At 42.3% G+C, this 24760-nt stretch overlaps 1 protein-coding gene and 1 pseudogene across 1 annotated transcript in view; both read left to right on the top strand.

Annotated features, from left to right (window-relative positions):
- The first annotated feature begins 13668 nt into the window (after positions 1 to 13668).
- LOC149462323 (uncharacterized) lies at positions 13669 to 14809 on the top strand (annotated as a pseudogene).
- Positions 14810 to 23531: 8722 nt separating this feature from the next.
- Positions 23532 to 24760, top strand: part of QSOX2 (quiescin sulfhydryl oxidase 2) — a 74305-nt gene continuing 73076 nt past the window's right edge. The window contains exon 1 of the mRNA XM_089677028.1: positions 23532 to 23792. Coding sequence (XP_089533154.1) covers positions 23543 to 23792 — 250 coding nt within the window. The 5' untranslated portion in view covers positions 23532 to 23542. The remainder of the gene's footprint in view (positions 23793 to 24760) is intronic.

Below are 24760 nucleotides of genomic sequence, written 5' to 3'. Positions count from 1 at the left end.
CAAGTAAACTGTCTCCTAGGGGAGTAGCATCCAATGATAAACCAGAACAGCCTGACAGGATGACATTGCCTGCTGGGAAAGTGACATTTCATGGTGTTAGTTACTAAATGACAACTGTAATTTTTACTCATGCACTTTGTTTTTATATTTGCACTATTATTTATAACAGTCTTTTTCTTGGACTAATCAGTTAAAGAAAGAATAATTACGCTTGCTAGTGTCAAAAGATTAAGGAAATAATTTTAATTTTACAAATATTTAAACAAAAGATATTTGTAACTAGAATCTAAATCTACTCTCTGACCCTGTATAAGGCACCCACTGGTGCTACACTTTTGGTACAGTTAAACCTATTTTGTTGCTTGCAGTGCCCCTAGCTACCCTGCTGAGGTTATATTCACCTTTCCTTGATCCAGAGAGGTATCTCCCAAGAAGCCACGGAGCTGCTTGTTAGAATCTTCTGATTTGGGCCTTCAAATGAGCTGGGTGATCTTCATTCACTCCTATAGAGAACTTGTACTCCACGCTTCAGCATAGCACAAACTCTCCATAGGATTGAAGGGAGAGTGCACAGATCATGTGCGTTCTGGCTCAGAAGGTTTTGACAAGTGGCTCTATGGCTTTGTTGGTGTTATCTCGCTGTATCAGGGACATGTGAGTATGAGACTGCCAGATGGGACGGGGGGCACTGCAAGCAACAAAAGAGTTGTAATACCTCTTCTTTACCAGACCATATTTCAGTTTTCAGTGGTGTGATAGTTGACAATTACAGTGTCATGCAACACTGGACACAGATACATTTTATTAAATTTTTTGATACAGAGCTTTCTTTTGGTTGTAATTGGTAACTACTTTTTTGTTTTACTATATAAAGGAAAAAAGACCAAAACATAAAAAACATACCCCTTATGTTCTGTTATAAAGCACACCAAACAGAACCGTTTGGAAAGTAGCCATAATTTTGAATGAGAAGCATGCTGGTATTGAAGTGGTTAAAACACAGAGTTTGGTAATGGTACACTAGATACAGTTCTTCATTAACGTATTGTATTAATGAGGAGGAGGTGAAGTGATTAATGCAGAGGTCACTTGAAGTGGGAGGATGGAAATGAGGGGGTTATGATGATGAAGGATGATGAAGGTGACAACGTTAATATACAAGTCACACAGAGGCACCATGGAGATGAAATGTACAAGAGAGGAAGGGGGAGAAGTGATGTAAACATGAGGGGTTGTAATTGATCGTGGTATCAATTTTTTTAATTATCTGCTGCTGATGATCTCTTCATTCACAAGTCTTCATTGATAAATACTTCCTCTCCTGTAAGAAGAAGGCGAGGACTCCCCGATGTAAACACTATAGTGTTTACATTTGTGATTGCTGTGATTGGTCATCCAGCGATCACAAGGTACAGAGCCACTTACATTGGCTCTGTAAAGTGTGTTTGCGATCTGAGCTGTCAGATTACAGATTAGATCACAGTCATTAAACTCATCCCTGCCACCCTTTAGCAGATATACAGCTACAGGGTGGCAGGAGTGTGCAAAATCACTTATATATACGTGATTTTGCATTTCTGGGTAGGGGGTGCATCCCGCCGGCACCTGGAGATTACCGAGGATCTCCGGTGGGGAGGAGGGCTGCTTTGTTTACTAACAGTCCTCCTCCCTGTCGGCTTGGGCACACTGCTCTGGAGGACTGTGCACCACAGCACAGCCCTCTAGAGCAGTGTGCTTACAGTGAAGCACCAACACACAGCCCCCCAGTAAAACACTCCCAGCACACAATTAACCTTTTGATCTCCCCTCATGTTAACCCCTTCCTGCTCAGTGTCATTAGTACAGTGTCAGTGCTTTTTTTTTTTTAGCACTGATCACTGTATTGGTTTCACTGGGGATGTCAGTGACACCAAGTCAGTTCCTCCCAGTATCAGAATGCCCCCTCCGCAGTCCCGCTGTAAGCCGCTGATTGCCGCCATTATTAGTGGACAAAAAAAAAATTCCAGTATCTTTCCCGCCATTTGTAAACAGTATAACTTTCATGTAAACCAATTAATTTACACATATTGGGATTTTTTTTTAGCAAAGACATGTCGCAGAATATATTTTGGCCTAAATTTATAATGAAATTTGAATTTTTAAATTTTTTTAATAGCAAAAAGTCAAAAATATTGTTTTTGTTCTCAAAATTGTATTTTTTTTTTTATAGCTCAAAAAATAAAAACCGCACAGGTGATCAAATACCACCGAAAGAAAGCTCAATTAGTGGGGAAAAAGGACATACATTTCATTTGGGTGCAGGTGCATGATCGCGCAATTGTCAGTTAAAGTAACTCATTGCCGTAATGCAAAAAATGGCCTGGTCGGGGGGGGAATGTTCAGGAGGGCAAGTGGTTCAATATCCCCCGTGCCTAATTTCTTCAGTGCCATTTGTAAACAGCACTGCAGAAGTACAGGTTCACTGTTCTGCCATTGTTAAACATACAGTGGTAGTGAAGTGGATGACTATATCAAAGGTGCAATATCCCAGTTTTAATTGCTGGCACCAGGAGGGGAGCCAATCTGTAGGGGAGCAGTGCTAAAGGAAAGTTTAGGCAGAGGAGGAAGCACAGAACAGGTAGGTCAGGTTTTTAAGACAGGTTTGATTTAAAGCTAAACTCCAAGCAAGTACAAAAGGCACACTGCATGTTGTATGTTGAAATGCAGTTTTATTACAAAATATATGAAAAATATTTTTAAAAATACATTTCAAATATACTGTATGTCTTTAAAAATACAAATCTACATTTTTTGGAATGCATTTACAAATATATGTAAAAATATATTTTAAAATGACTTTTTTATATGTAAAAAAAATCTGAAGAATATATTTTAAAAAAATATATTTAAAAAAATATATTTTTTAAATTTATTCTTCAGATTTTTTTAACCACTTCAATACAGGGCACTTTTACCCCCTTCCTGCCCACTTTGAATGGCAATTGCGCGGTCATACAACATTGTACCCAAACTAAAATTTTATCATTTTCTTCACACAACTAGAGCTTTCTTTTGGTGGTATTTAATCACCGCTGGGGTTTTTATTTTTTGCTAAATTAACAAATAAAGACCAAACATTTTGAAAAAAAAAACATGTTTTTCTTTGTTTCTGTTATAAAAGTTTGCAAATAAATAATTGTTCTTCATAAATTTAGGCCAAGATGTATTCTGCTACATTTCTTTGGTGAAAATAACCCAAATTAGGATATATTTTTTAGTTTGTAGGAAAGTTATAGAGTTCACAAACTATGGGATAGATATGAATATTGATCAGTCCTGAAGTACTGACAGTCAATCTAATTTCTTGAGGTCCAAGAATGTCAAAACAGTACAGATATCCCCCAAATGACCCCTTTTTGCAAAGTAGACAGTCCAACATACTTCATAAGAGGCATGGCGAGTTTTTTTAAGTTGTATTTTTTTTGTTATAATTTTTCGGAAAATGAAAAAATGTAAAAAATTATTTTCACTATTTTTTTTTTACATACTGTCACCAGTGCAGTTCACAGCTAGACACACTAGTATACAATGGATGGCATGAATGAAGCCATCCATTGTATACAACTGTCATGTGACCTGCTGTAATTGGTCACAGCAGGTTACATGGTACCGGTAACGGGGCCGGTACTCAGATCTGTCATCGGCCATATCGGAGGTACACGGCCGGTGACAGATTGCACCGCTGCGCGGCTCTGCAGGCGCGCAAACTGCGCATGCCCGAAAGGACGCCATATGGCGTCCACCCAGAACAGTGAGGGTTTTTGCCGGCTGCCATTCGGCCATAGGCCGGGCGGGAACCGGTTAACATATAAAAAGTCATTTTAACAATTATTTTTAGATATATTTGTAAATGCATTCCAAAATTGTAGATTTGTATTTTTAAAGACATACAGTATATTTGAAATGTATTTTTAAAAATATTTTTCATATATTTTGTAATAAAAACGCATTTCAACATATAATAAATATATATATACATATATAAATTGAATATGGCCAAAATTGTAGCATTTCAAATATATGTCACTATGTTTGGGAAGAATATTTTTTTAAATATATTTTTCTTCCATGTGGGTGAAAACAAATCCTGTTAGGTAAAAGAGCTCTAAGTATTTAGTTAGTGTATTTAGTGGTTTGCCTGAAGTCCAGCTTTAATAAGTTCTTCCAGAAAGTACTTTTTGGTCTTATAGTGGATCTCCAGCTAATGTTTTCCCACTTGTATTGGACACAGTGGTAAAGGCTTAGAAACTCCATCAGGTATTTATTGCTGTTTGTGCCTTTACTGGTGAGGATCTCCTCGTATTTCCTGTGTAGTGACAGCGGACAATAAAACAGGAAGTGAAGGGAAAGCTATCCAATGAAAACACAGGTGTCAGTAAAAAACAATTTTAGTTAGTAGGATTGGGAAAGGTTAAAACCTCTGTCAGATTTTTTTACTGTTGTCTGCATTACCACAGGGGAGATTACCATCCTCTCCCAGTATTCAGGTGAAACAGTGATCACAGGGACAGAAAGTGACAGAGGATATCCTTCACATGAGCAGCGATGTAAACAGCAGCACATCCAGTTGCTCAGAATGAGCATATTTAATGTTCACATGTCTTAAATGGACATTTCAGAGTCTTGCAGGACTCCTTCATCAGAGAGCATCAAATCACACAGTTATATTTTATTCATATAGTTATCCCAAAAGGAAAACCACCATTTCTGTAACTGTTAAAGTTAAAAAAAAAGTGTTATCAAGAGTTAAGTTTTAATTTATAGGTCACCTATGTAAAGTCCATCTAAATCCACTAGTCTATCTAATACTAACCTCTTCCCAGGTTGACAGTGCTGTTGTTGTTCCTCCATGATGGAGGAGTAAGTGTAGCCACCTTAAGATAAGACTTTTAATTTTTTAAATAAATACTTTTTTCCTAAAGTCTGGCTCCAAGCTTGCTGGATCCCACACATGCACAGAAACAATGCTGGTCTCTGCCAGCTTATTGACAGAGCTCACTGTGTTAATTCTCACGTGCAGGTGGTCTGGCAGATGTGCCATGGGGATCTTCAAGTCCTTAGACCTATGGCAGATCTCAATTCAAGATGGTGTCACCTGAGAGGAGCAGTGTAGAGAGAAATTTCCTTACAAACAAGACAACGCTGGACTCCATGGACTGGTAAGTATGTTTTTCTTTTTTACTTTTATACAAAGACAGATTTTAGGATTTAAAAATGTCATTTTGATAGTAAGGGTGGAGTTCCTCATTAAGGACAGGCAAGCTGCAATCTATTAAATGTTTCTTTTTGTGTTTACATACCTTTTAAATGTGATCATTCTGAACAACTGCATGTGCTGCTAAATACATTTCTGCTACTGATAGGTAAGGCACATGCACCATTTTGTTTTCACTAAGCACTCCTTTTTGTAAGGTCTCATCCATCTGGAGGGCACCTAGATGCACACGTTTACATATCCTCAACAGAAACCCAGGCAGCAACAAAAAGCTGATTGAGGTTCTACTCTTTCCTAACCCTTTTGAGAACAAAATGTTCAGCTGCATTAATCATATTCAATACATTGCATGTGATTTGTCAAAGCTCAGTGCTGAATGAGCTGTATAAAAATGACACTGAAGATTTTTGGGTGTTAAAAGCAATATGTGTGAAGTTTTGATTTTCTGTATGCTGTGCACAGTTTGTGCTTTTATATATTTAATATTTTTTCTAAATACTTAATATATTTGTGTCTGTGCATTATTATAATCAATTGCAAAAATAAAGTAAGACCTGTTTATAAAAAAAAAAATGTTGATAAACCATCTCTCCTGCTCACAAATATTTGAAGTGGGAAGCTGTAATGTTTATGTAAAGAGAAAATATAACTAGTGAATGGCAGAAAAATATGACACAACCTCTAAGAAAAGTTCTCCATATTATCTTTTGATAAAACTATTAGATTATAGCTGACCCTACACTTGTAGGATTTCTTTAGAAATCTGTCAGTTACAGAGCATTTGTTTGATATTCTAGGAGTTAAATGGAACAAACTGACAATCTGTTTTGACCAAAGCGAGTAAAAAACTCACAGGATAAGACGTTTTTGTCATATCTATTGGGAACAAATCAAACTTGTTGAATTTGCTCCTGCTGAGAAAAATCGTAACTAGTCGTAACATGCACTTGTGAAAGTTAATCCGCAAGTAGAACTTTGGTTCTATGAAAATCGAGACATCAACATGCAACAGACTGACATAACCTGAAAAAAAAAACACTGTGGAACATCTTACTACCTGAATACTTGTGTAGAATACACGTCATATCCTGTAACTAAAAACCCATTACTGAACGCACGGACTGCTGATTGTAAACTGGAAATGGTTGTTATGGATTACTCCAACTCAAATATCCATTGCTCTTTGTTCAGCCTATGTAAGTGAGCATTTATATCATAACATGTCATTTTTACTGCACTCTGCATAATTGGTTGTGTGAGTAAATGTATTATTATGTATACATAAACATTCCCATCACTCTTCCAATATTTTTTTCCTGCATGTTTGGGTCATCTTTGATATCCTCTGCAAGCTCCTGCAGGCAGCTATGGTTAGGTAATTAATAGAATCTGAGGTCATCATACTGTGGTAAACCTGAGACTATTGTAAGAATTAAGAGAACAACCAGCACGGTGGCCAGAAAAGCCACAAAAGACATTCCTAATTTTTCCATCCTAATCCCATCAAAAGTCACATCCAAAGTGCAGAGATCTAAGGGCTGCCCCCTGCCATGATTTCAATATCATGATTACTACAGGGTCTAATCTTTTTACTTGGCTTGTATCAGGGAATCCTCTATCGATCGACCTCCCTAAGGCCATTCTGTCTTGACACGTTTGATTGTGATCCCAGTCTTATTTACCAGATGACCTGCCCACAGCCATGACCCTTTTCTTTCACCCTCTCTATGAAAAGTAAAAGCTGGCCAAACACTAGTAGAATTTTGTTCAAAGATATGAAAATTTTGAAAAATCATTCATTAGAGACATTGTTGAGTCTAATTATGTTTGAATGCCCTTCAAATTTTGTTTAAACCACAGTTACAGTTAGAATTTTGTTCTTTGAGAAACATTTTCCATCCTGCTCCTTTAAATTTCCACTACAGTCGCAAACAAGCGTTGGTTTGACCCCATTAACCATTAGAAAATTGGAAAAACATCCTGAAAATGAAAATTTTCAAACATTTTACTGGACTATGGCCAGCTTAGCCTTTCCTGTGTTCCTCACTGTAGAATAAAAGAGTTTACACTATGGTTTAGAATTTCCCTCTGTTTACACAGAGTATTACATGAGTATTGGATGACTAATACGTGTATCTCAGTGTAGAGGTTTAGTAGAATAACAAAGATCTAACACAGACAGTCCATAATACCTACCATATACCGGTAGTATGTGGAGAAAATACAATAGAATGCTAATGTTAGAGAGGTAAACTTATGTTACAACTGGTGTATGTTCCTGATTGCCGAGAACTACAATTATTAAAGTGTATGTAAACCCCAAGGGCCTGTTTACTGCCCTTTTTCTGCACCTGACCAATGCCAGTAACTGTAAGGGCACATCACAACCCTGGAGATGCTGCATTTTTCCACAGTGGAACAGATGTCACTGCACTGCAGTGCAGCATGGAGACTTGAATAAAGCAGGACTAAAGTTAAAGTGATTGTAAAGGCCTAAATATGAAAAAAAAATCTAATAACAAATATGTTATACTTGCCTGCTCTGCTGCTCTGTGCAATGAAATTGCACAGTGGCCCGTAATCTCCCCTTCTGGGATCTCCCACCAGCACTTTAGGCTCCTTCTTTTATGTGTGTGCAAGCAAACCGCTTGTTATGGGAGTGCATGTGCAGGCTTACGATGAAGCCCACCTATGTACATCCATACACACTCACAGCATAGCTCAGCCCCACCCCTCTCTGCTCACAGGATTTGATTGACAGCAGCAGGAACCAATGGCTCCCATTGCCTCAGCAAAGCCTGTGAGAGCGGAGAGAGAGACGCTACAGACAGGCACAGCGCTGGATTGACTGAGGACTCTGGTAAGTATTTTTTTTGGGGGGGGGGGGGGGGAATCAGGGGGTGATACAAATACTGGGACATTGTTTTACCTTAATGCAGGAAATGTACTAAGGTAAACAAAATGTCTTGGTTTTACAATCTCTTTAACCACTAGCCTACAGGGCACTTGTACCCCCTTCCTGCCCAGGCCAATTTCCAGCTTTCAGCGCTGTTGCACTTTGAATGACAATTGCACGGTCATGCAACACTGTACCCATAGGAAATTTTTATAATTTTTTTGTGACAGATAGAGCTTTATTTTGATGGTATTTAATCACCTCTGGGTTTTTTTATTTTTTCTTAAACAAATCAAAAACCGCTGAAAAGTTTGAAAAAAAAAGTTTTTTCTTAGTTTTTGTTGTAAAATTTTGTAAATAAGTGATTTTTCTCCTTCACGGATGTGCGCTAATGAGGCTGCAGTGATAGGCACTGATAGGCTGCACTGATGGACACTGATAAGTGGCACTGATGGGCACTGAAAAGCAGCACTGTTAGGCAGCACTGATAGGTGGCACTGATGCACACTGATAGGCGGCACTGACTGGCACTGATAGGTGGCACTGATAGGTGGCACTGATTGGCAGCACTGATGGGTGGCACTGAAAGGCAGCTCAGATGGGCACTGATATGTGGCATTGATGTGGCACTGATGGGCACATGGCACTGTTCAGCACTGACAGCTGGCACTGAGGGACACTGACAGGTGGCACTTCTGGGGCCACACTGATCATCAGGGCACACTGATCATCAGTGCTCTGATGATCAGTGTACATGTCCCCTCCGCGGATTGCCGATTACCGGCTCTCCTCTCGAGCTGTCAGTGTGACAGCTCAAGAGGAGAGTAATCAACAGAGCTTCACCTCATTTCAGAGCTTCCCCTCGGATCTAAAGCAACTGTGCTTGCGGAGCACTTGCAGTGCACAGTATATTTACCTTTAGTAAATCAACCCCACTGTCTCACCTTGCTCTGCACATGCTGTCTATTTTTAGGCATTGTGACGAAAATGTACAGACTGATCTGCTAACAGCTTAAAGATTTTATGCTGCCCAGGACTTCAGAAATTGTCAGCCTCGGGCAAGAAGAAACAGGAACAATGCTGGAGGCAATTTAAAGCACACACTAATTTTGGTAGCATCATTATTAATATGAAATGTATGTTTACTGCTAAAGAACATTATTTTATATCAAGTTGTTATGTGTAAAATTCCACTTTTAAAATTTGTTACCCAACAGATATTAAAAAAAAAATTCCTGGAGTTTTTCCCTAAAGTGGAACTTTACCATTGATTTACCAAAAACAGTTACATTCAAGGCATCTCATGAATGATAACTGATAAATAGATAATTGTATAGCAGCCTCTTTGGCTGTAATGGAGAGTTTAGTTCCACACTAACTGATCACTTTAGTAACAAAAAAAAATTAGCACTGCTAATTACCAATGCACCTGAAACCATGGGTGCATGGGGGCTTATTTACTAAAGCTGGAGAGTGCAAAATCAGGCTCACTTTTGCATAGAAACCAATCAGCGTCTAACCTTAGCTTGCTCAATTAAGCTTTGGCAACAAAACCTGGAAGCTGGTTGGTTTCTATGCAGAAGTAAGCCGGATTTTGTACTCTCCAGTTTTAGTAAATAAACCTCATGGGGTGTTATTTAATAAAACTGAAGTGCAACTCTGCATAAAAACCAATTAGCTTTCAGGTTTTATTGCTGAAGCTTAATTAAAAAGCTGAAGTTAGAAGTTGATTGGCAACCATGCGCAGCTGGGACAAGAGGCGGGCAGTAGAGACAGAAGCCCTGGGTGGAACAATTTACTGGAGAAGGTGGAGCACGGATGAAGTGCAGTGTGCTGCTAAAATCTGGTCCTGGACAAGTACACTGCTGCCAGCCGTGCTACAATATTTGTAGAGCCAGAGGTAAAGCCCTGTGCCGAGTATGCTCCCACACCCGGCACAAGCCTAGGACCAACCCTTCACTTCTCTGTCAGGCGGAGTGATCTCCGTCCGACAGGCGCTTCCTAGTCCCGGCCCAGCATGACATCATTGAGAGGGCGGAAGGGGAGGGAGGAGACTAGAATGCTGCCAGTGCTGCGACCTAGAGGAACAAGTGTGTATCGAACAAATAGGCAGATTAATCTTTCTATCTTATGTCACACAGTATCAGTGTGAATGAGGCCAAAATTGATCTCTTTGGCATTATCTCAACTTGCCGTGTTTGGAGGAGGAGGTATGCTGCCTATGACCCCAAGAACACCATCCCAACTGTCAAACGTGGTGGTGGAAACATTCTGCTTTGGGGGTGTTTTTCTGCTAAGGGGCAGGACAACTGCACCGCATCAAAGGGACGATGGACGGGGCAATATACCGTCAAATCTTGGGTTAGAACCTTCTTCCCTCAGCCAGGGCATTGAAAATGGGTCGTGGATTGGTGTTCCAGCATGACAATGACCCAAAACACATGGCCAAAGCAACAAAGGAGTGGCTCAAGAAGAAGTACATTAAGGTCTTGGAGTGGCATAGCCAGTCTCCAGACCTTAATCCAATTGAAAATCTGTGGAGGGAGCTGAAAATTCGAGTTGCCAAACGTCGGCCACCAAACCTTAATGACTTGGCGAGGATCTGCCAAGAGGAGTAGCCCAAACTCCTTCCTGAGATGTGTGCAAACCTGGCGGCCAACTACAGGAAACGTCTGACCTCTGTGATTGCCAACAAGGGATTTGCTACCAAGTACTAAGTCATGTTTTGTGAAGGGGATCAAATACTTATTTCCCTCATGAACATGCAAATCAGTACATAATTTGTTAAACATGCATTTCTTTTGAAATTTTTGTTGCTATTCTGTCTCTCAGATCTATGGGAATGGTAAACAATGTGCTCCAGTGCAGAATCAAGGCTGTTTACATAACTGCGCTGTGCACAAAGGACTTTCTGCTCCAGGCATATACTCTCTCCATGATCACGAAGAACATAACTAAATAGCTGGCTGGCATATATTTACCAAGATTGAAAAAAGATGCTCCCAACACAGGGTGCTTACTGTGGGGATACAAACAAGGTTCCTAAATGCCACGTCCTAATCATAACGATTTAAGTGCTCATGGACTTTATAGGCACTACAAACAATGGTTCATAAAATGTAACACTTTATTGAACATGCACAATATAAATAGTGCATACATATAAAAAATTGTTACAGAATATATTCTGACCCTGTAACATACAATAATATATAATTAATCCAGATTCATATATTACTAGTTACTCCCACAATAGCAAAGGTATGCCACAACTCAGCAATAACTAAGAGAGGGTATTCTATAGATGATAACAGTAATGGCTCAACATGTTTCGCGATGCTATCGCTTCTTCAGGAGCTGTAAGAAGACTTCTATGAGAAAAGATATATAAAAACTGTATTGATAAAAACAACCAACATCTTATGTACAATACTTGAATCGGAGCTCCACCCAAAAGGGGATGTTCCACTTTAAAGACTGGTCCCTCGCTCCCCATTAAGGATTGGCACCTTTTGAGGGGCGGGGTCGAACGGGTACCCAAATTTGACAGGTTCCCACTTCCACTCTGATCGCCTAGGCGATCGGACGTGGAAGGTGTCCTCTCTTCCTTCCTCCCTGTAGTCTTTTGGGACACATGACAGGTCCCAAAAGACTACAGTACCATTCAGGAAGCGCAGCGCTACTTGCGCATGCGCAGTGGGTACCCAGCTGTGAAGCCACAAGCTGTCACAACCATGTTCCCACACTGAAGATGCTGGCGCCCAGAGAGAGAAGAAGGCCGGTAAAACGGGCTGCAGGGGACACACCGAGGGACAGGTGAGTGTGTGGTTTTTAAAAGTCAGCAGCTACAGTTTTTGTAGCGTGAGTGGAACTCTGCTTTAATGTACACATATCAAAACAAATGGTAATGGAACGAATATAATACCTCAAAATACATACATCTGCACAGAGGTGATGGAGGAAAGCGTCTGATAACACCATGAGGGTCCAATCGATGAGGGGATCCCAGCAATGCCGGAGGGGCAAATAACCTGCCCTATGACAGTACCTGGTGTGTGAAAAGGTGTATTATGATTGATAATAGTATAGTAAGGCCCTCCCAAATAATTGGTACCACTATGAATTAAGGGATAAAACTAACCTCCTCTTTAGTAGAACATAGTAGGGCCACTGGTTATTGTCCTGGTATGGGAGCACCTGGATCAGCCTGAAGGGGCCAGTATTGTATATAGAGATCTATACGTAATACACAAAAGGAAAAAAGTACATAAATATTTGTGGAGCATAGAAGCCCCAATTGTCCCCAACTAGGACAATTATCATACACCTTTTCACGCAGCAGGTACTGTCAAAAAGCAGGTTATTTACCCCTTCAGCACTGCTGGGATCCCCTCATCGATTGGCCCCTCATGGTGTTATCAGACGCTTCCCTCCATCGCCCCTTTGCAGATGTATGTATTTTGAGGTATTATATTTGTTCCATTACCTTTTGTTTAGATATTTGTACATTGACAGCTTCCCGTCTGCCCTATAGCAGAAATACTGCTACAAGGCGGCACGGGTGCACAAAATCACATATATATACGTGATTTTGCATCTCTGGGTAGGAGGCGCTCGCGAGCTGCGCAGCCACCTACCCGCGCCACCATTCGCAGCCGCGGCTGTCAGTCACCGGGTCTCAGTCGGTGATTACCGAGGATCTCCGACGAGGAGGAGAACTGTTTTGTTTATTAAAGCATGTCTCCAGAGCTAACCCTATTGAGCATCTGTGGGGTATCCTCAGATGCAAGGTAAAGGAGCACAAGGTCTCTAACATCCACCAGCTTTGTGATGTTGTCATGAAGGAGTGGAAGAATTGCAACCTGTGAAGCTCTGGTGAACTCCATGCCCAAGAGGGTTAAGGCAGTACTGGAAAATAATGGTGGCCACGCAAAATATTGACACTCTGGGCCCAATTTGGACATTTTCACTTAGGGGTGTACTCACTCTTGTTGCCAGCGGTTTAGACATTACTGGCTATGTGTTGAGTTATTTTTAGTTATTTTGAGGGGATAGCAAATTTACACTGTTATACAAGCTGTACACTCACTACTTTACATTGTAGCAAAGTGTTATTTCTTCAGTGTTGTCACGTGAAAAGATATAATAAAATATTTACAAAAATGTGAGAGGTGTACTCACTTCTGTGAGATACTGTATGTACTATTTATGTTGTGCATATGCAATAAAGAGTTACATTTTATGAACAATTGTTTGTTGTGCCTATAAAGTCCATCAGGTTCTTTATCTTCAATTATAAATTGTCATGTTTAGGACGTGGCACTTAGGAGCCTTGTTTGTAACCCCACAGAAACCACCCTGTGTTGGGAGCGTCTTTTTTTATTTTAATGTCAGATTACCAGGTGGAAACACCCTTTTCTTTGTGGCTCCTTTTATAGTTACACTTGGTGGTGAGTCATCAATTCAATACCATTACTTGTTTATATTGTTTTTCCAGAATTATTCTCAATGAGCTAATATGGACTTTATAAGTACTGCATGGACAGGCTACATGGCAGAGATTCAATCCAGTTGCAATATGCTTAATAGATATGAGAGTCTTAATCAACATAGCGTCAAAACCAAGCGGCTATTAAAAAAGAAGTCCAACTTATATTGGCATGTGGAATTTTTCCAACAATACATCAAAGAGAACATTAGTCCTATAGGTTTGAGAATACAAGTTTTCCTTACCATTAAAAATGCTACCCCAGATTTCAAGACCTCTTGGGAATAGGCCCTTACTAATTGCAGTGTAGACCTGATGGGGCCATTAGTGGGACAGTATCAAACTGATATGAATTTACTTGACCAAGAATTAATATTACTCAACAATAAATATGAATTGATGAAGAACCATAGACAATATGAGGGTAAATATCAGGAAGTTAACTTCTTTGTCAATCTTGGCTACATTGTCTTTATCTCTAAAAAGCAGAACAAACTCTCTAAGGACTGTTTGGACTTTATGGAAGGATATGCCTATCGCTTGGGCCAACCCAACATATAATCGTGAACTACTGAGACAAGGTAATTCTAAATTGTTCTATAATGGGAATACAAATGTCGATGAGGATTCTGAGTCAGATTCTGCCTCTTCCTCTATTCAACAACCACCGCAGGATAATCGTATGCATGGACCATATAATACCTTTCTTGGTCCACATAAAAGTAACCATTCTGGAGGTGGGTACAGTCCTTCCCAAACGCCTAAAAGACACCCCCATCAATTTCAACAGTTTGCCCAGGGTTCATCTCATGTCCCAGGTGCTTTAGCTGCTACAAGCAATGGAAACCCTTACACTGGCACTGAAGCACACAACAATCACCTAGGTCAGGTGGCTACACAAGCCTTGCAAATCACTAATTCACAATCTGGCATTCTCAATTCACAACCCATTTCGAACACCTCCAGGGTGGCCATTCCTCCGACACTTTCTCCGTACACTGTTAATTCACAACCACCAATTTCTTCCACTCAAGCACAGACCAGTATTTTACCAGTAATTCCTCCACAAATGCTTATGAGACAAGCAACTTTGGATCCCTATTTAACACACAACAATTTACAGCCTCCAGCACATCCACCTCTTTTGGGTTCACCACCGATTCTGAATTGAGTGTTATCAATCTCACTCCTTATCACCTCACTAGGTATGAATTAGAGGTTCTCAAATATGGCCTCAGTTTCTGCCCTACAACCCAGTTGGATCGTTATAAAACAATTAAAGATCTTTATCTATTTACCAGGAATCTTACATTCAAATTCCTGTTTGACCCTGATACACAAAGATTGAGACAGGACAAATAACTTATTGAACGTGTCAAGCACTTTACTATGGATGACTTCCGTGTGTTGCTTGACCTGATGTTATTGTTGGAGGAGAATGAAAACTCTAGTGACGGTTTTGGCGATAATACCATTGTGAGCTGTGAAACTCAGGAGAACCTAACTAAAAAATTAAAATGTAAAGCTCAGAAATTCCCAGATTTAATGATTAACAGCAATATTTGGGCCTTTCTAACAACTACTATAAGTGACATCAAACGCATGAGTTTAGCACCTACTATGAGGAACCTTAACAACAGACAACAAGAAGCCATTGTTAAACTTCAGAACCATCCTGATTTAATTATTAAACCCTCTGACAAAGGTGGTAATATTCTTTTGATGACATAATTGCAATATGAAAAAATGTGTAATGATATATTACGCAACAGAGACTGGTACCGTCCCATTTCGGGCAGATTTGTGGGCCCCTTCAATCTGGAGTACAAAGATCTAATCAATTTCGCCTATTTGGAGGCATTGATTGGTAAAGATACTTTTGATTTTCTTAATCCAAAATATCCTCGCGATCCCACGTTTTATACGGTATCTAAAGTTCACAAAAATTCAATGACCCCACAAGGACGACCTATTGCTTTGGGGATAGGCTCTCTGACCGAAAATGCCAGTAGATTGATTTCTTCTTAATGCCCCATGTTGTGCGGCTACCATCTTACATCAAGGATACACATTGAGGGAATGTCTGTACCTTCCGATGCCCTACTGGTGACTTGTGGATGAGGCTTTGTACTCTACCATTCCTCACAAGCAGGGCGTAAGAACTGTACGGACGTTCCTATTTGAGCAAGAACGTTCCAAATCGGAATTCAATGAGTTCCTATTGAGACATTTGTTTTGACACAAAATTGGTTTATTTTCAAAGGGTCGCACCACCTCCAGGTGCAGGCTGTGGCCATGGGTGCTTGCTGTGCCCCAGCCTACGCCAATTTGTACTGGGGGGGGGGGGGTTGGGAACGGGATCTCTTTTCCAACTAAGCTGTGGGCAATTATCTTGATCATGCATTATGTTGGTATAGATATATTGGTGATATTCTCATTATCTGGACAGACTCTGTCGAATCACTAAAAACGTTTGTGGATAAGTTCAATGATAATCACTTTAATCTCAAATTTACACTCAACTATCATGAGTCCACTATTGCTTTTTTGGATCTACAAAGATCAGAATAATTGTTTAGCTACTACTCTTTGTTTAAAACAACAGCTGGCAATACAATCTTGCATGCTGCCAGAGCCCACCCTCCTGCCTTAGTATGGAGTATTCCATATGCACAATACGTTCGCATTAGACGCAATTGCACTCATGACAGGGATTTTAAGATCTGGGCTAACCAATTACGCCCACATCTTTTGCTAAGAGGATATTCCAAATCACTCTTATGCAAAGCATACAATAGAGCTTTGGGACAATCATGAACTTCTTTCCTGTATCGATCCACCAGGCATGGTATTTCTCAACATAGGGTAAAATGTATTACCAAATTTTCGGCTCAACACCAGGCCCTACGTGAGGTTTTACAAAACCATTGGCATTAGCTGTTGGAGGACCCCACCGTGAAGAAATACATCAGTAATTACCATGAAATTGTATTTAGGAAAGTCACATCTCTATGCAACAAACTCGCTAAGAGTCATTACACGCCGTACCCAACATATACTAAAGCCCGCTCTGCAGGAATGTTTAAATGCAACTTATGTAATCTATATCCTTGAATTAAGTCTGGCACATTATTTACCTTACCTAATGGGGAAACTTTCCATCCTAGATTCTGTGCAGATTGCAACACGGAAGGTGTGGTATATCTCATGACCTGCAAATGTGGGGCCTTCTATGTTAGCAAGACTATCAGAAGTTACAATCTAAATTGAGTGACCATATCTACTACTCTGCCAATGGCAAAAAGATTACCCAGTTAGTCGGTACCTAGATCTTTACCACAGATTTGACACCACTATGGTTTCATTTATGGTACTGGAAGTAATTCCCAAGGATCTCAGAGGGGGTAACTGGGATAAACACATATTGCAAAAAGAAGTGTTTTGGATTGAACGGTTAAATGCCACTTGCCCGCTGGGCATTCATGAAACCTTATCTTATAAACCGTTTTTATAATCTATATCTAGTGGTTTTTAGGTACCTGATTATGATGTTATCATTTTACGTTTAATCACCGATATAGTTATATGTGTGCAATTTTGTACCTGTTTAAGATTCTTCATCTTTTGATGCATTGGGCTGTGGCATAACCAAGCCAGTACTAATGTACTGAACTGTTGCCATTGTAATGATTTTGGAACATATCTAATGATACTAGTCATATTTGCTCTGTTTGATCATGTGATGCACATCTGCATGGGGTTGTAGAGGGTGGGCGTCTGGTCCCTGGGTGGAGGGCCTGGTGATCGATGGGCGGCTGGTGGTGCCACGGAAGGGGTCCCTGTTCCATGCTGTCATATGGCAGGTTATTCGCCCCTCCAGCATTATTGGGATTTCCTTATCGATTGGCCCCTCATGGTGTTATCAGACGCTTCCCTCCAACACCTCTATTCAGATGTATGTATTTTGAGGTATTATATTTGTTCCATTACCATTTGTTTTAATATGTGTACATTAAGTATTGTATATAAGATAGTGGTTGTTTTTATCAATACAATTGTTATATCTTTTCACACAGAAGTCTTCTTACAGCTCCTGAAGAAGCGATATCAACGCGAAACATGTTGAGCCATTACTATTATCATCTAAATAGTACCCCCTCTTAGTTATTGCTGAGTTGTGGCATACCATTGCTATTGTGGGAGTAACTAGTAATATATGAATCTGCATTGATTATATATTGTGGTATGTTACAGGGTCAGAATATATTCTGTAAAAATGTTTTATATGTATGTACTATTTATTTTGTGCATGTTCAATAAAGTGTTACATTTTATGAGCCATTGTTTGTAGTGCCGATAAAGTCCTTAAGGTTCTTTATCCTCAATTACATATATTTACCAAGGGCAAGAGACGCACTTTTGTGCAATCCAATTTCATAACAAAAATACCTCAATTACTAAAATAATTGTAGAAATAAAACTATAAATATATAAATGTTCATATATAAAAATCATAAAATATACAAAATGAATACCCCTGAAAAACCCACTGTCTATATGAAATCTACTATATAAAAAAAACCTTGCTAGTACTACACAGTGGGTATAGAAAAGAATCACCCTGCTTTAAAATAATCACTTTTTGTTGCATTACAGCCTGAAATGAAGACAGACACACTTTTTGTTTGATCCAGCTGTATTTACTTCAAGTGAAAGATTTAGCACAAATATGTCAGAAAAAGATTTTTAAAAAAATCAAAAATAGTATCACTGAGTTGGAAAAAAAGATCACCCCCTCCTAAACATGACTTGTAAACTCAATCAGGTGTAGTTAATAACATTCTCAATGGCACACATAGCCATTTGACTTTCAACTGTGGTCAGATATCATCATTTTGATTAAGCTAGTTTAGCACTACCCTCTTGAGGGCTGCTGAGTTTTGGGTTCCCCCTAAGCTCTGCACATCCAGACAACACACATTTTCCACACTTGCATCAACAGTCAGTAAACCGTCCCCAAGCTTGGTTTTTGTTATTTTATTATGGGAAATAACTTGGATAGGGTAATAGGGATTATGAAATGCCTAACTTGACTGAAGCAATGCACAGACACAACTCCCTTTCTCTGTACAGAGAAAGATCCTGGACTGTTCTTCTCCCTGGATATGGTCAGTCTTTACGGATCAGTAGCATAAGCCGTTTGCGGACTAAGGACTCTCAGGCAAGGTCCCCTTTGAAAGTTAACACAGGTTGTTGCAAACTACATGCAGAAGTATCTCCTGTTCGCTGTAGAACTGCTCTTGGCTCCACAGCCTGCAGACCCTACCAGCCCTCCCAGCTTCTCTGAAGGTCTTCCAGGACAAGGATAAAGGTTTAAGCACAGAGCAGTCCTTTGAAAGCTTGCTACAAATGGCAGTCTCTCCCCTTGTGAATTCCTGGGTGTCCTGATGTACTCACACTGTCCTCATTGTCCTCGGCTACTCCTTAGGCAAAATTCCTCCTCAAACTTGGCCATTGATGAGATCTCCCCAAGCCAGGCTGAGCCCAGCCTGGATGTAAAGACCCCGCTAGACCTAGAGGATCCCTCCTAGGCCACCAACAGCCTTCTCAGCACTCCATCTTCCACTTGACTTGCCTGCTAGCATGGCTCTCCCATATTTATGGGCTAGTCTTACCACACTACCATGTCCTCTCAGCCTGGGATTGGTGAGACTCCCATAAACATGCAGACTTAGCTCTAAACCATCTGGTGGAAATACTGTCATTTCAAAGCTCCATCTGTATTCCATTTGACTCAATTCCCTTACAAGGTTTCCCCCTCTCTACTGTTCAGTAACCCTTTCTATCCCCCAAAACCTAAGACCACTGTGGTCTTTCTGATAATGTGCCCTAACATGGTTAGAACCACTGTGTTTTTTTATATCCCTTTTGATATTACTCACGTTCTCTTAAACATATAGCCAATGTCCTTGTCTTGTGTCCCACATATTGAAGTCCACATGTATATTCAAGCATATATACAAAACAATACCACCATTTCAGGGGTGCTAGTGAATCTAAACATGGCTCTGATTTAAGCTTCACTTCACGCGAAAACCCCTTGCTAGCCAATCCTAACAGGTATTCTTTCACTTGACCCGGTGAAGCCAGAAATACTCACCTAAGTGCAGGGGACTACTAATTTAAGACCACCAGTCCTCTTCTCTTACCTGAGAGTACTCCACTGGAAGTGTCCACGTCATGCAGACAGCAACGTGGTTACCAGAGGAAGGACCATTCTATAAAGCAAACAGAACAGGAGAAGAATTGAGTAGTAAGCATTATGATCATGGCCTAAGGTGAGTAAAAAAGAGCAATGGTATTTTTTTTTAATTATTACTAAAGTGATCAGTTAGAGGGCGGTGGAAGGAGGATATTTGCATCCCAGAGAGGGGCTTTACATTGGAACTAAACTTTCCTTTGCAGCCAAGGAAGCTGCCATCTCAGTCACTGTTGATCTGCAATTGCCATAGGGCTGCACATGTGATCATTTGATGGTTTGACAGTTCTATTGAGAGCATTAGTAACTGTGACAGTTATCACCCACAGCTAAGGTTGCCACCTGTCTGGGATTCACTAGTCCAGGTTTTGAATTATGTTTCCTACTTTCAGTCTTCCTTGAAAACCAGACACATTATTCAGACCAGAGTGTGGCTCCCTTAGATAGCTGGAGAGAGGATTAGACGTTCTTCCTCCCCCCAGACTGCAGGGGACGATAGAGAGCCGGGACTGAGAACACAGTCAGAGCCAGCACTTCTGGGAAGTGAAGACTTATCACATGTGGGGACACCAGATGTAAGGAAGGACTCTGATGGGGACACCAGATGTAAGGGGAGGGGACTCTGATGGGGATACCAGATGTAAGGGGGACTCTGATGGGGACACCAGATCTAAGGAGAGACTCTGAAGGGGACACCAGATGAAAGGGGACACAAGATGTACAGAGGCACTTTGTTGGGGACACTTGATGTAAGGGGGAACCCTTATGGGGACACCAGATGTAAAGGGACGATGATGGAGACACCTGATGTAAGGAGGCACTCTGATGGGGACACTAGATGTAAGGGGGCACTCTAATGGGGACACCAGATGTAAGGGGGAACTCTGATGGGGAAACCAGATGTAAGGAGGCACTCTGATGGGGACATCAGATGCAAGGAGGGACTCTACTGGAACCACCTGATGTAAGGGGGACTCTGGTGGGGGCACATGCTTTAAGGGGGACTCTGATGGGGACACCAGATGTAAAGGGGCCCTCTGATGGGGACACCAGTTGTATAAGGGGAGTCTGATGGGAAAACCAGATGTAAGGGGAGACTCTGAAGGGGACACCAGATGTAAGGGGGCGCCGATGGGGATACCTGATGTAAGGGGGGAATCTGATGGGAACACCAGATGTAAAGGGAGACTCTGAAGGGGACACCAGATGTAAGGGGGGCACCGATGGGGATACCTGATGTAAGGGTGGAATCTGATGAGGACACCTGATGTAATGGGGCACTCTGATGGGGACAACAGTTGTAAGGGGCACACTGATGGGGACGTCGGATGTAAGGGGGGACACCTGATGTAAGGAGGCACTCTGATGGGGACACCTGATGTAAGGAGGCACTCTGATGGGGACACCAGTTGTAAGGGGCACGCTGATGGGGACATCGGATGTAACGGGGGACTCTTAGGGACACCTGATGTAAGGAGGCACTCTGATGGGGACACCTGATGTAAGGAGGCACTCTGTTGGGGCCCCTGATGTAAGTAGGGACTCTTATGGGGGACACAGATGTAAGGAGGCACTCTGATGGGGGCACTTGATGTAAGGGGGAAACTTTGATGGGCACACCAGATGATGTAAGGGGGGACTCTAATGGGGCACCTGATATAAGGGGGACTCTGATAAGGACACCAGATGTAAGGGGGAACTTTGATGGAGACACCGAAAGTATATGGGGACTCTGAAGGGGACACCAGATGTGGGGGGCTCTGGTGGGGACATCAGATGTAAGGAGGGACTCTGATGGGGACACCTGATGTGGGGGAACTCTGATGGGGACATCAGATGTAAGGAGGGACTCTGATGGGGACACCTGATGTAGAGGGGCACTCTAAGGGGGACACCTGATGTAAGGGGGAATCTGATGGGGACATCAGATGTAAGGGGACACTCTGATGGGGACACCAGATGTAGGGGAGGCTCTGATGGGGACATCAAATGTAAGGAGGGACTCTAATGGGGACACCTGATGTAAGGAGGCACCTTGATGGGGATGCCTGATGTAAGGAGGCACTTTGATGGGGACACCTGATGTAAGGTGTAAGGAGGCACTTTGATGGGGACACCTGATGTAAGGAGGCACTTTGATGGGAACACCTAATGTAAGGAGGCACTTTGATGGGGACACCTGATGTAAGGAGGCACTTTGATGGGGACGCCTGATGTAAGGAGGCACTTTGATAGGGACGCCTGATGCAAGGAGGCACTTTGATGGGGACGCCTGATGTAAGGAGGCATTTTGATGGGGACGCCTGATGTAAGGAAGCACTTTGATGGGGACGCCTGATGTAAGGTGTAAGGAGGCACTTTGATGGGGACGCCTGATGTAAGGAGGCACTTTGATGGGGGCACCTGATGTAAGGAGGCACTTTGATGGGGGCACCTGATGTAAGGAGGCACTTTGATGGGGGCACCTGATGTAAGGAGGCACTTTGATGGGGACGCCTGATGCAAGGAGGCACTTTGATGGGGACGCCTGATGTAAGGAAGCACTTTGATGGGGACACCTGATGTAAGGAAGCACTTTGATGGGGACGCCTGATGTAAGGTGTAAGGAGGCACTTTGATGGGGACGCCTGATGTAAGGTGTAAGGAGGCACTTTGATGGGGACACCTGATGTAAGGTGTAAGGAGGCACTTTGATGGGGACGCCTGATGTAAGGAAGCACTTTGATGGGGACACCTGATGTAAGGAAGCACTTTGATGGGGACGCCTGATGTAAGGAAGCACTTTGATGGGGACGCCTGATGTAAGGTGTAAGGAGGCACTTTGATGGGGACATCTGATGTAAGGTATTTCTTTTACTTTAAATATTGATGTGATTTGCCTACTTTTATGCTTTATTAGAAAGCTGGAAGAAATTTTTTAGCAACGGGACCTCCTTGAATTGTAATTTATTACCCCTGCCCTAGGTAGACATATTTGCATTGCAGGAATGTGTACAAACTCATGTGCATTCCTGCAATGTACAAAACACACAGCCCTTTTTTGGTTCCATTCACACACCTTGCATTTGTGCTCAAACACCTGCGGCAAAATCTATGGTAACAAAACAGAAAACCAATTCATTCCAAGCAGTGCACATCCTTTTCTTGTCACTGTGTATACTTCTTGTCACATATAGGTCATTATATAGTTTGGGGGCTGAGGTTTGTTATGGTTTCAGGGTGAACCACTAGCTAAGTGCGGGCTAGCTTGCAGTTTTTTGGAACCTGTGCAAAAATCTATTAGATATAACCTTCTGCTATCGATCCAGCTGTACAGACCAGCAAACAAGGGAGAGCTGAACTCATGTTTCCTGAACTGTAGAGAGTCTTGTGACTCCTCTCACCAGTCCCTGTACTCCTTCTGCCCTGCAGATTTTCTGGCCGTTTACCTAGATATGTCCAGAAGATGCACAGTGATCACATTGTATACATTCAGAGCCATGCTGCACACAGCTACATTATACTGAATACAGACCTATCGCCAGCTCCGGGCTGTCCCACCTCCACAGCTGGAGGATCCGTCCAGCCCACTCCCAATCCCCGCCCAGTTAGGGCGTTCCCTCCCGGCTGTGTGTGCTCCTAGTGGTGACGTCACGCCTGCTCAGTATGGCGGCCGGTGTAGTGGGGTCTGTGGGGATGTGGTGGCCGGTGATGGCGGCGCTATGTTGGGTGGTGAGCGGGGAGAGTTCGCTGTACGGAGCCCGGGATCCCGGCATACACGTCCTGGACCGGAAGACAGTCAATGCCGCCCTGTACAATTCATCCTCCGCCTGGCTGCTGGAGTTCTACTCCTCCTGGTGCGGACATTGTATCAGCTACGCCCCCACCTGGAGGAGTCTGGCCGAGGACGTGCAGGGTGAGAGTACCATACACTGCCTGGGGGATGGGTGACATCACTGAGGGGTGGTGTATGTTGGATGGGTGACAACATCACTGGGGGATGGGTGACATCACTGAGGGGTGGTGTATGTTGGATGGGTGACATCACTGGTGGGGGGTGTATGTTGGATGGGTGACATCACTGGTGGGGGGTGTATGTTGGATGGGTGACATCACTGGTGGGGGGTGTATGTTGGATGGGTGACAACCTCACTGGGGATGGGTGACATCTCGGGGGGGGGGGGGGGGGGGTGTATGTTGGATGGGTGATATCACTGGTGGGGGGTGTATGTTGGATGGGTGACATCACTGGTGGGGGGTGTATGTTGGATGGTTGACAACCTCACTGGGGATGGGTGACATCTCGGGGGGGTGTATGTTGGATGGGTGATATCACTGGTGGGGGGTGTATGTTGGATGGGTGACATCACTGGGGGTGGTATATGGTTTATAGGGGGTGGTATATAGTGAACTGGGGATGGGTGACATCACTGGGGGGCTATATGAGGGATGGGTGACGTTATTGGGGGGAGGGCTTTATGGTATACAGGGGATGTGTCACATCACTAGGGGGTACATGGTTTACAGGGGGGGGGGGGAATATGTGACAGCACTCAGGGTGGCATATGGTGTACGGGGGACGTGTGACATCACTAGGGGTACATGGTTTACGGGGGGGATGTGTGACAGCACTCAGGGTGGCATATGGTGTACGGGGGACGTGTGACATCACTGGGAAGGGATGGTAGAAATCGCTTGGGGGGGGTTGGTATATGGTGATATCATGGGGAGTGTATAGAAGATGTGTGACATCACTTGTGTGGTGGGTATATGGTGTACAGGGGATGGGTGACATCACGGGGAAGGGATGGTAGAAATCGCTTGGGGGGGGGGGTTGGTATATGGTGATATCATGGGGGGTGTATAGAAGATGTGTGACATCAC

This window comes from Staurois parvus, unplaced genomic scaffold (genome assembly GCF_062004578.1).
Source record: "Staurois parvus isolate SC_StPar_1 unplaced genomic scaffold, SC_StPar_1.0 ptg000176l, whole genome shotgun sequence".
Lineage (NCBI taxonomy): Eukaryota > Metazoa > Chordata > Amphibia > Anura > Ranidae > Staurois > Staurois parvus.
Note: the sequence above shows the minus strand (reverse complement) of the source record. Positions and strands in the feature narration are given on the sequence as shown.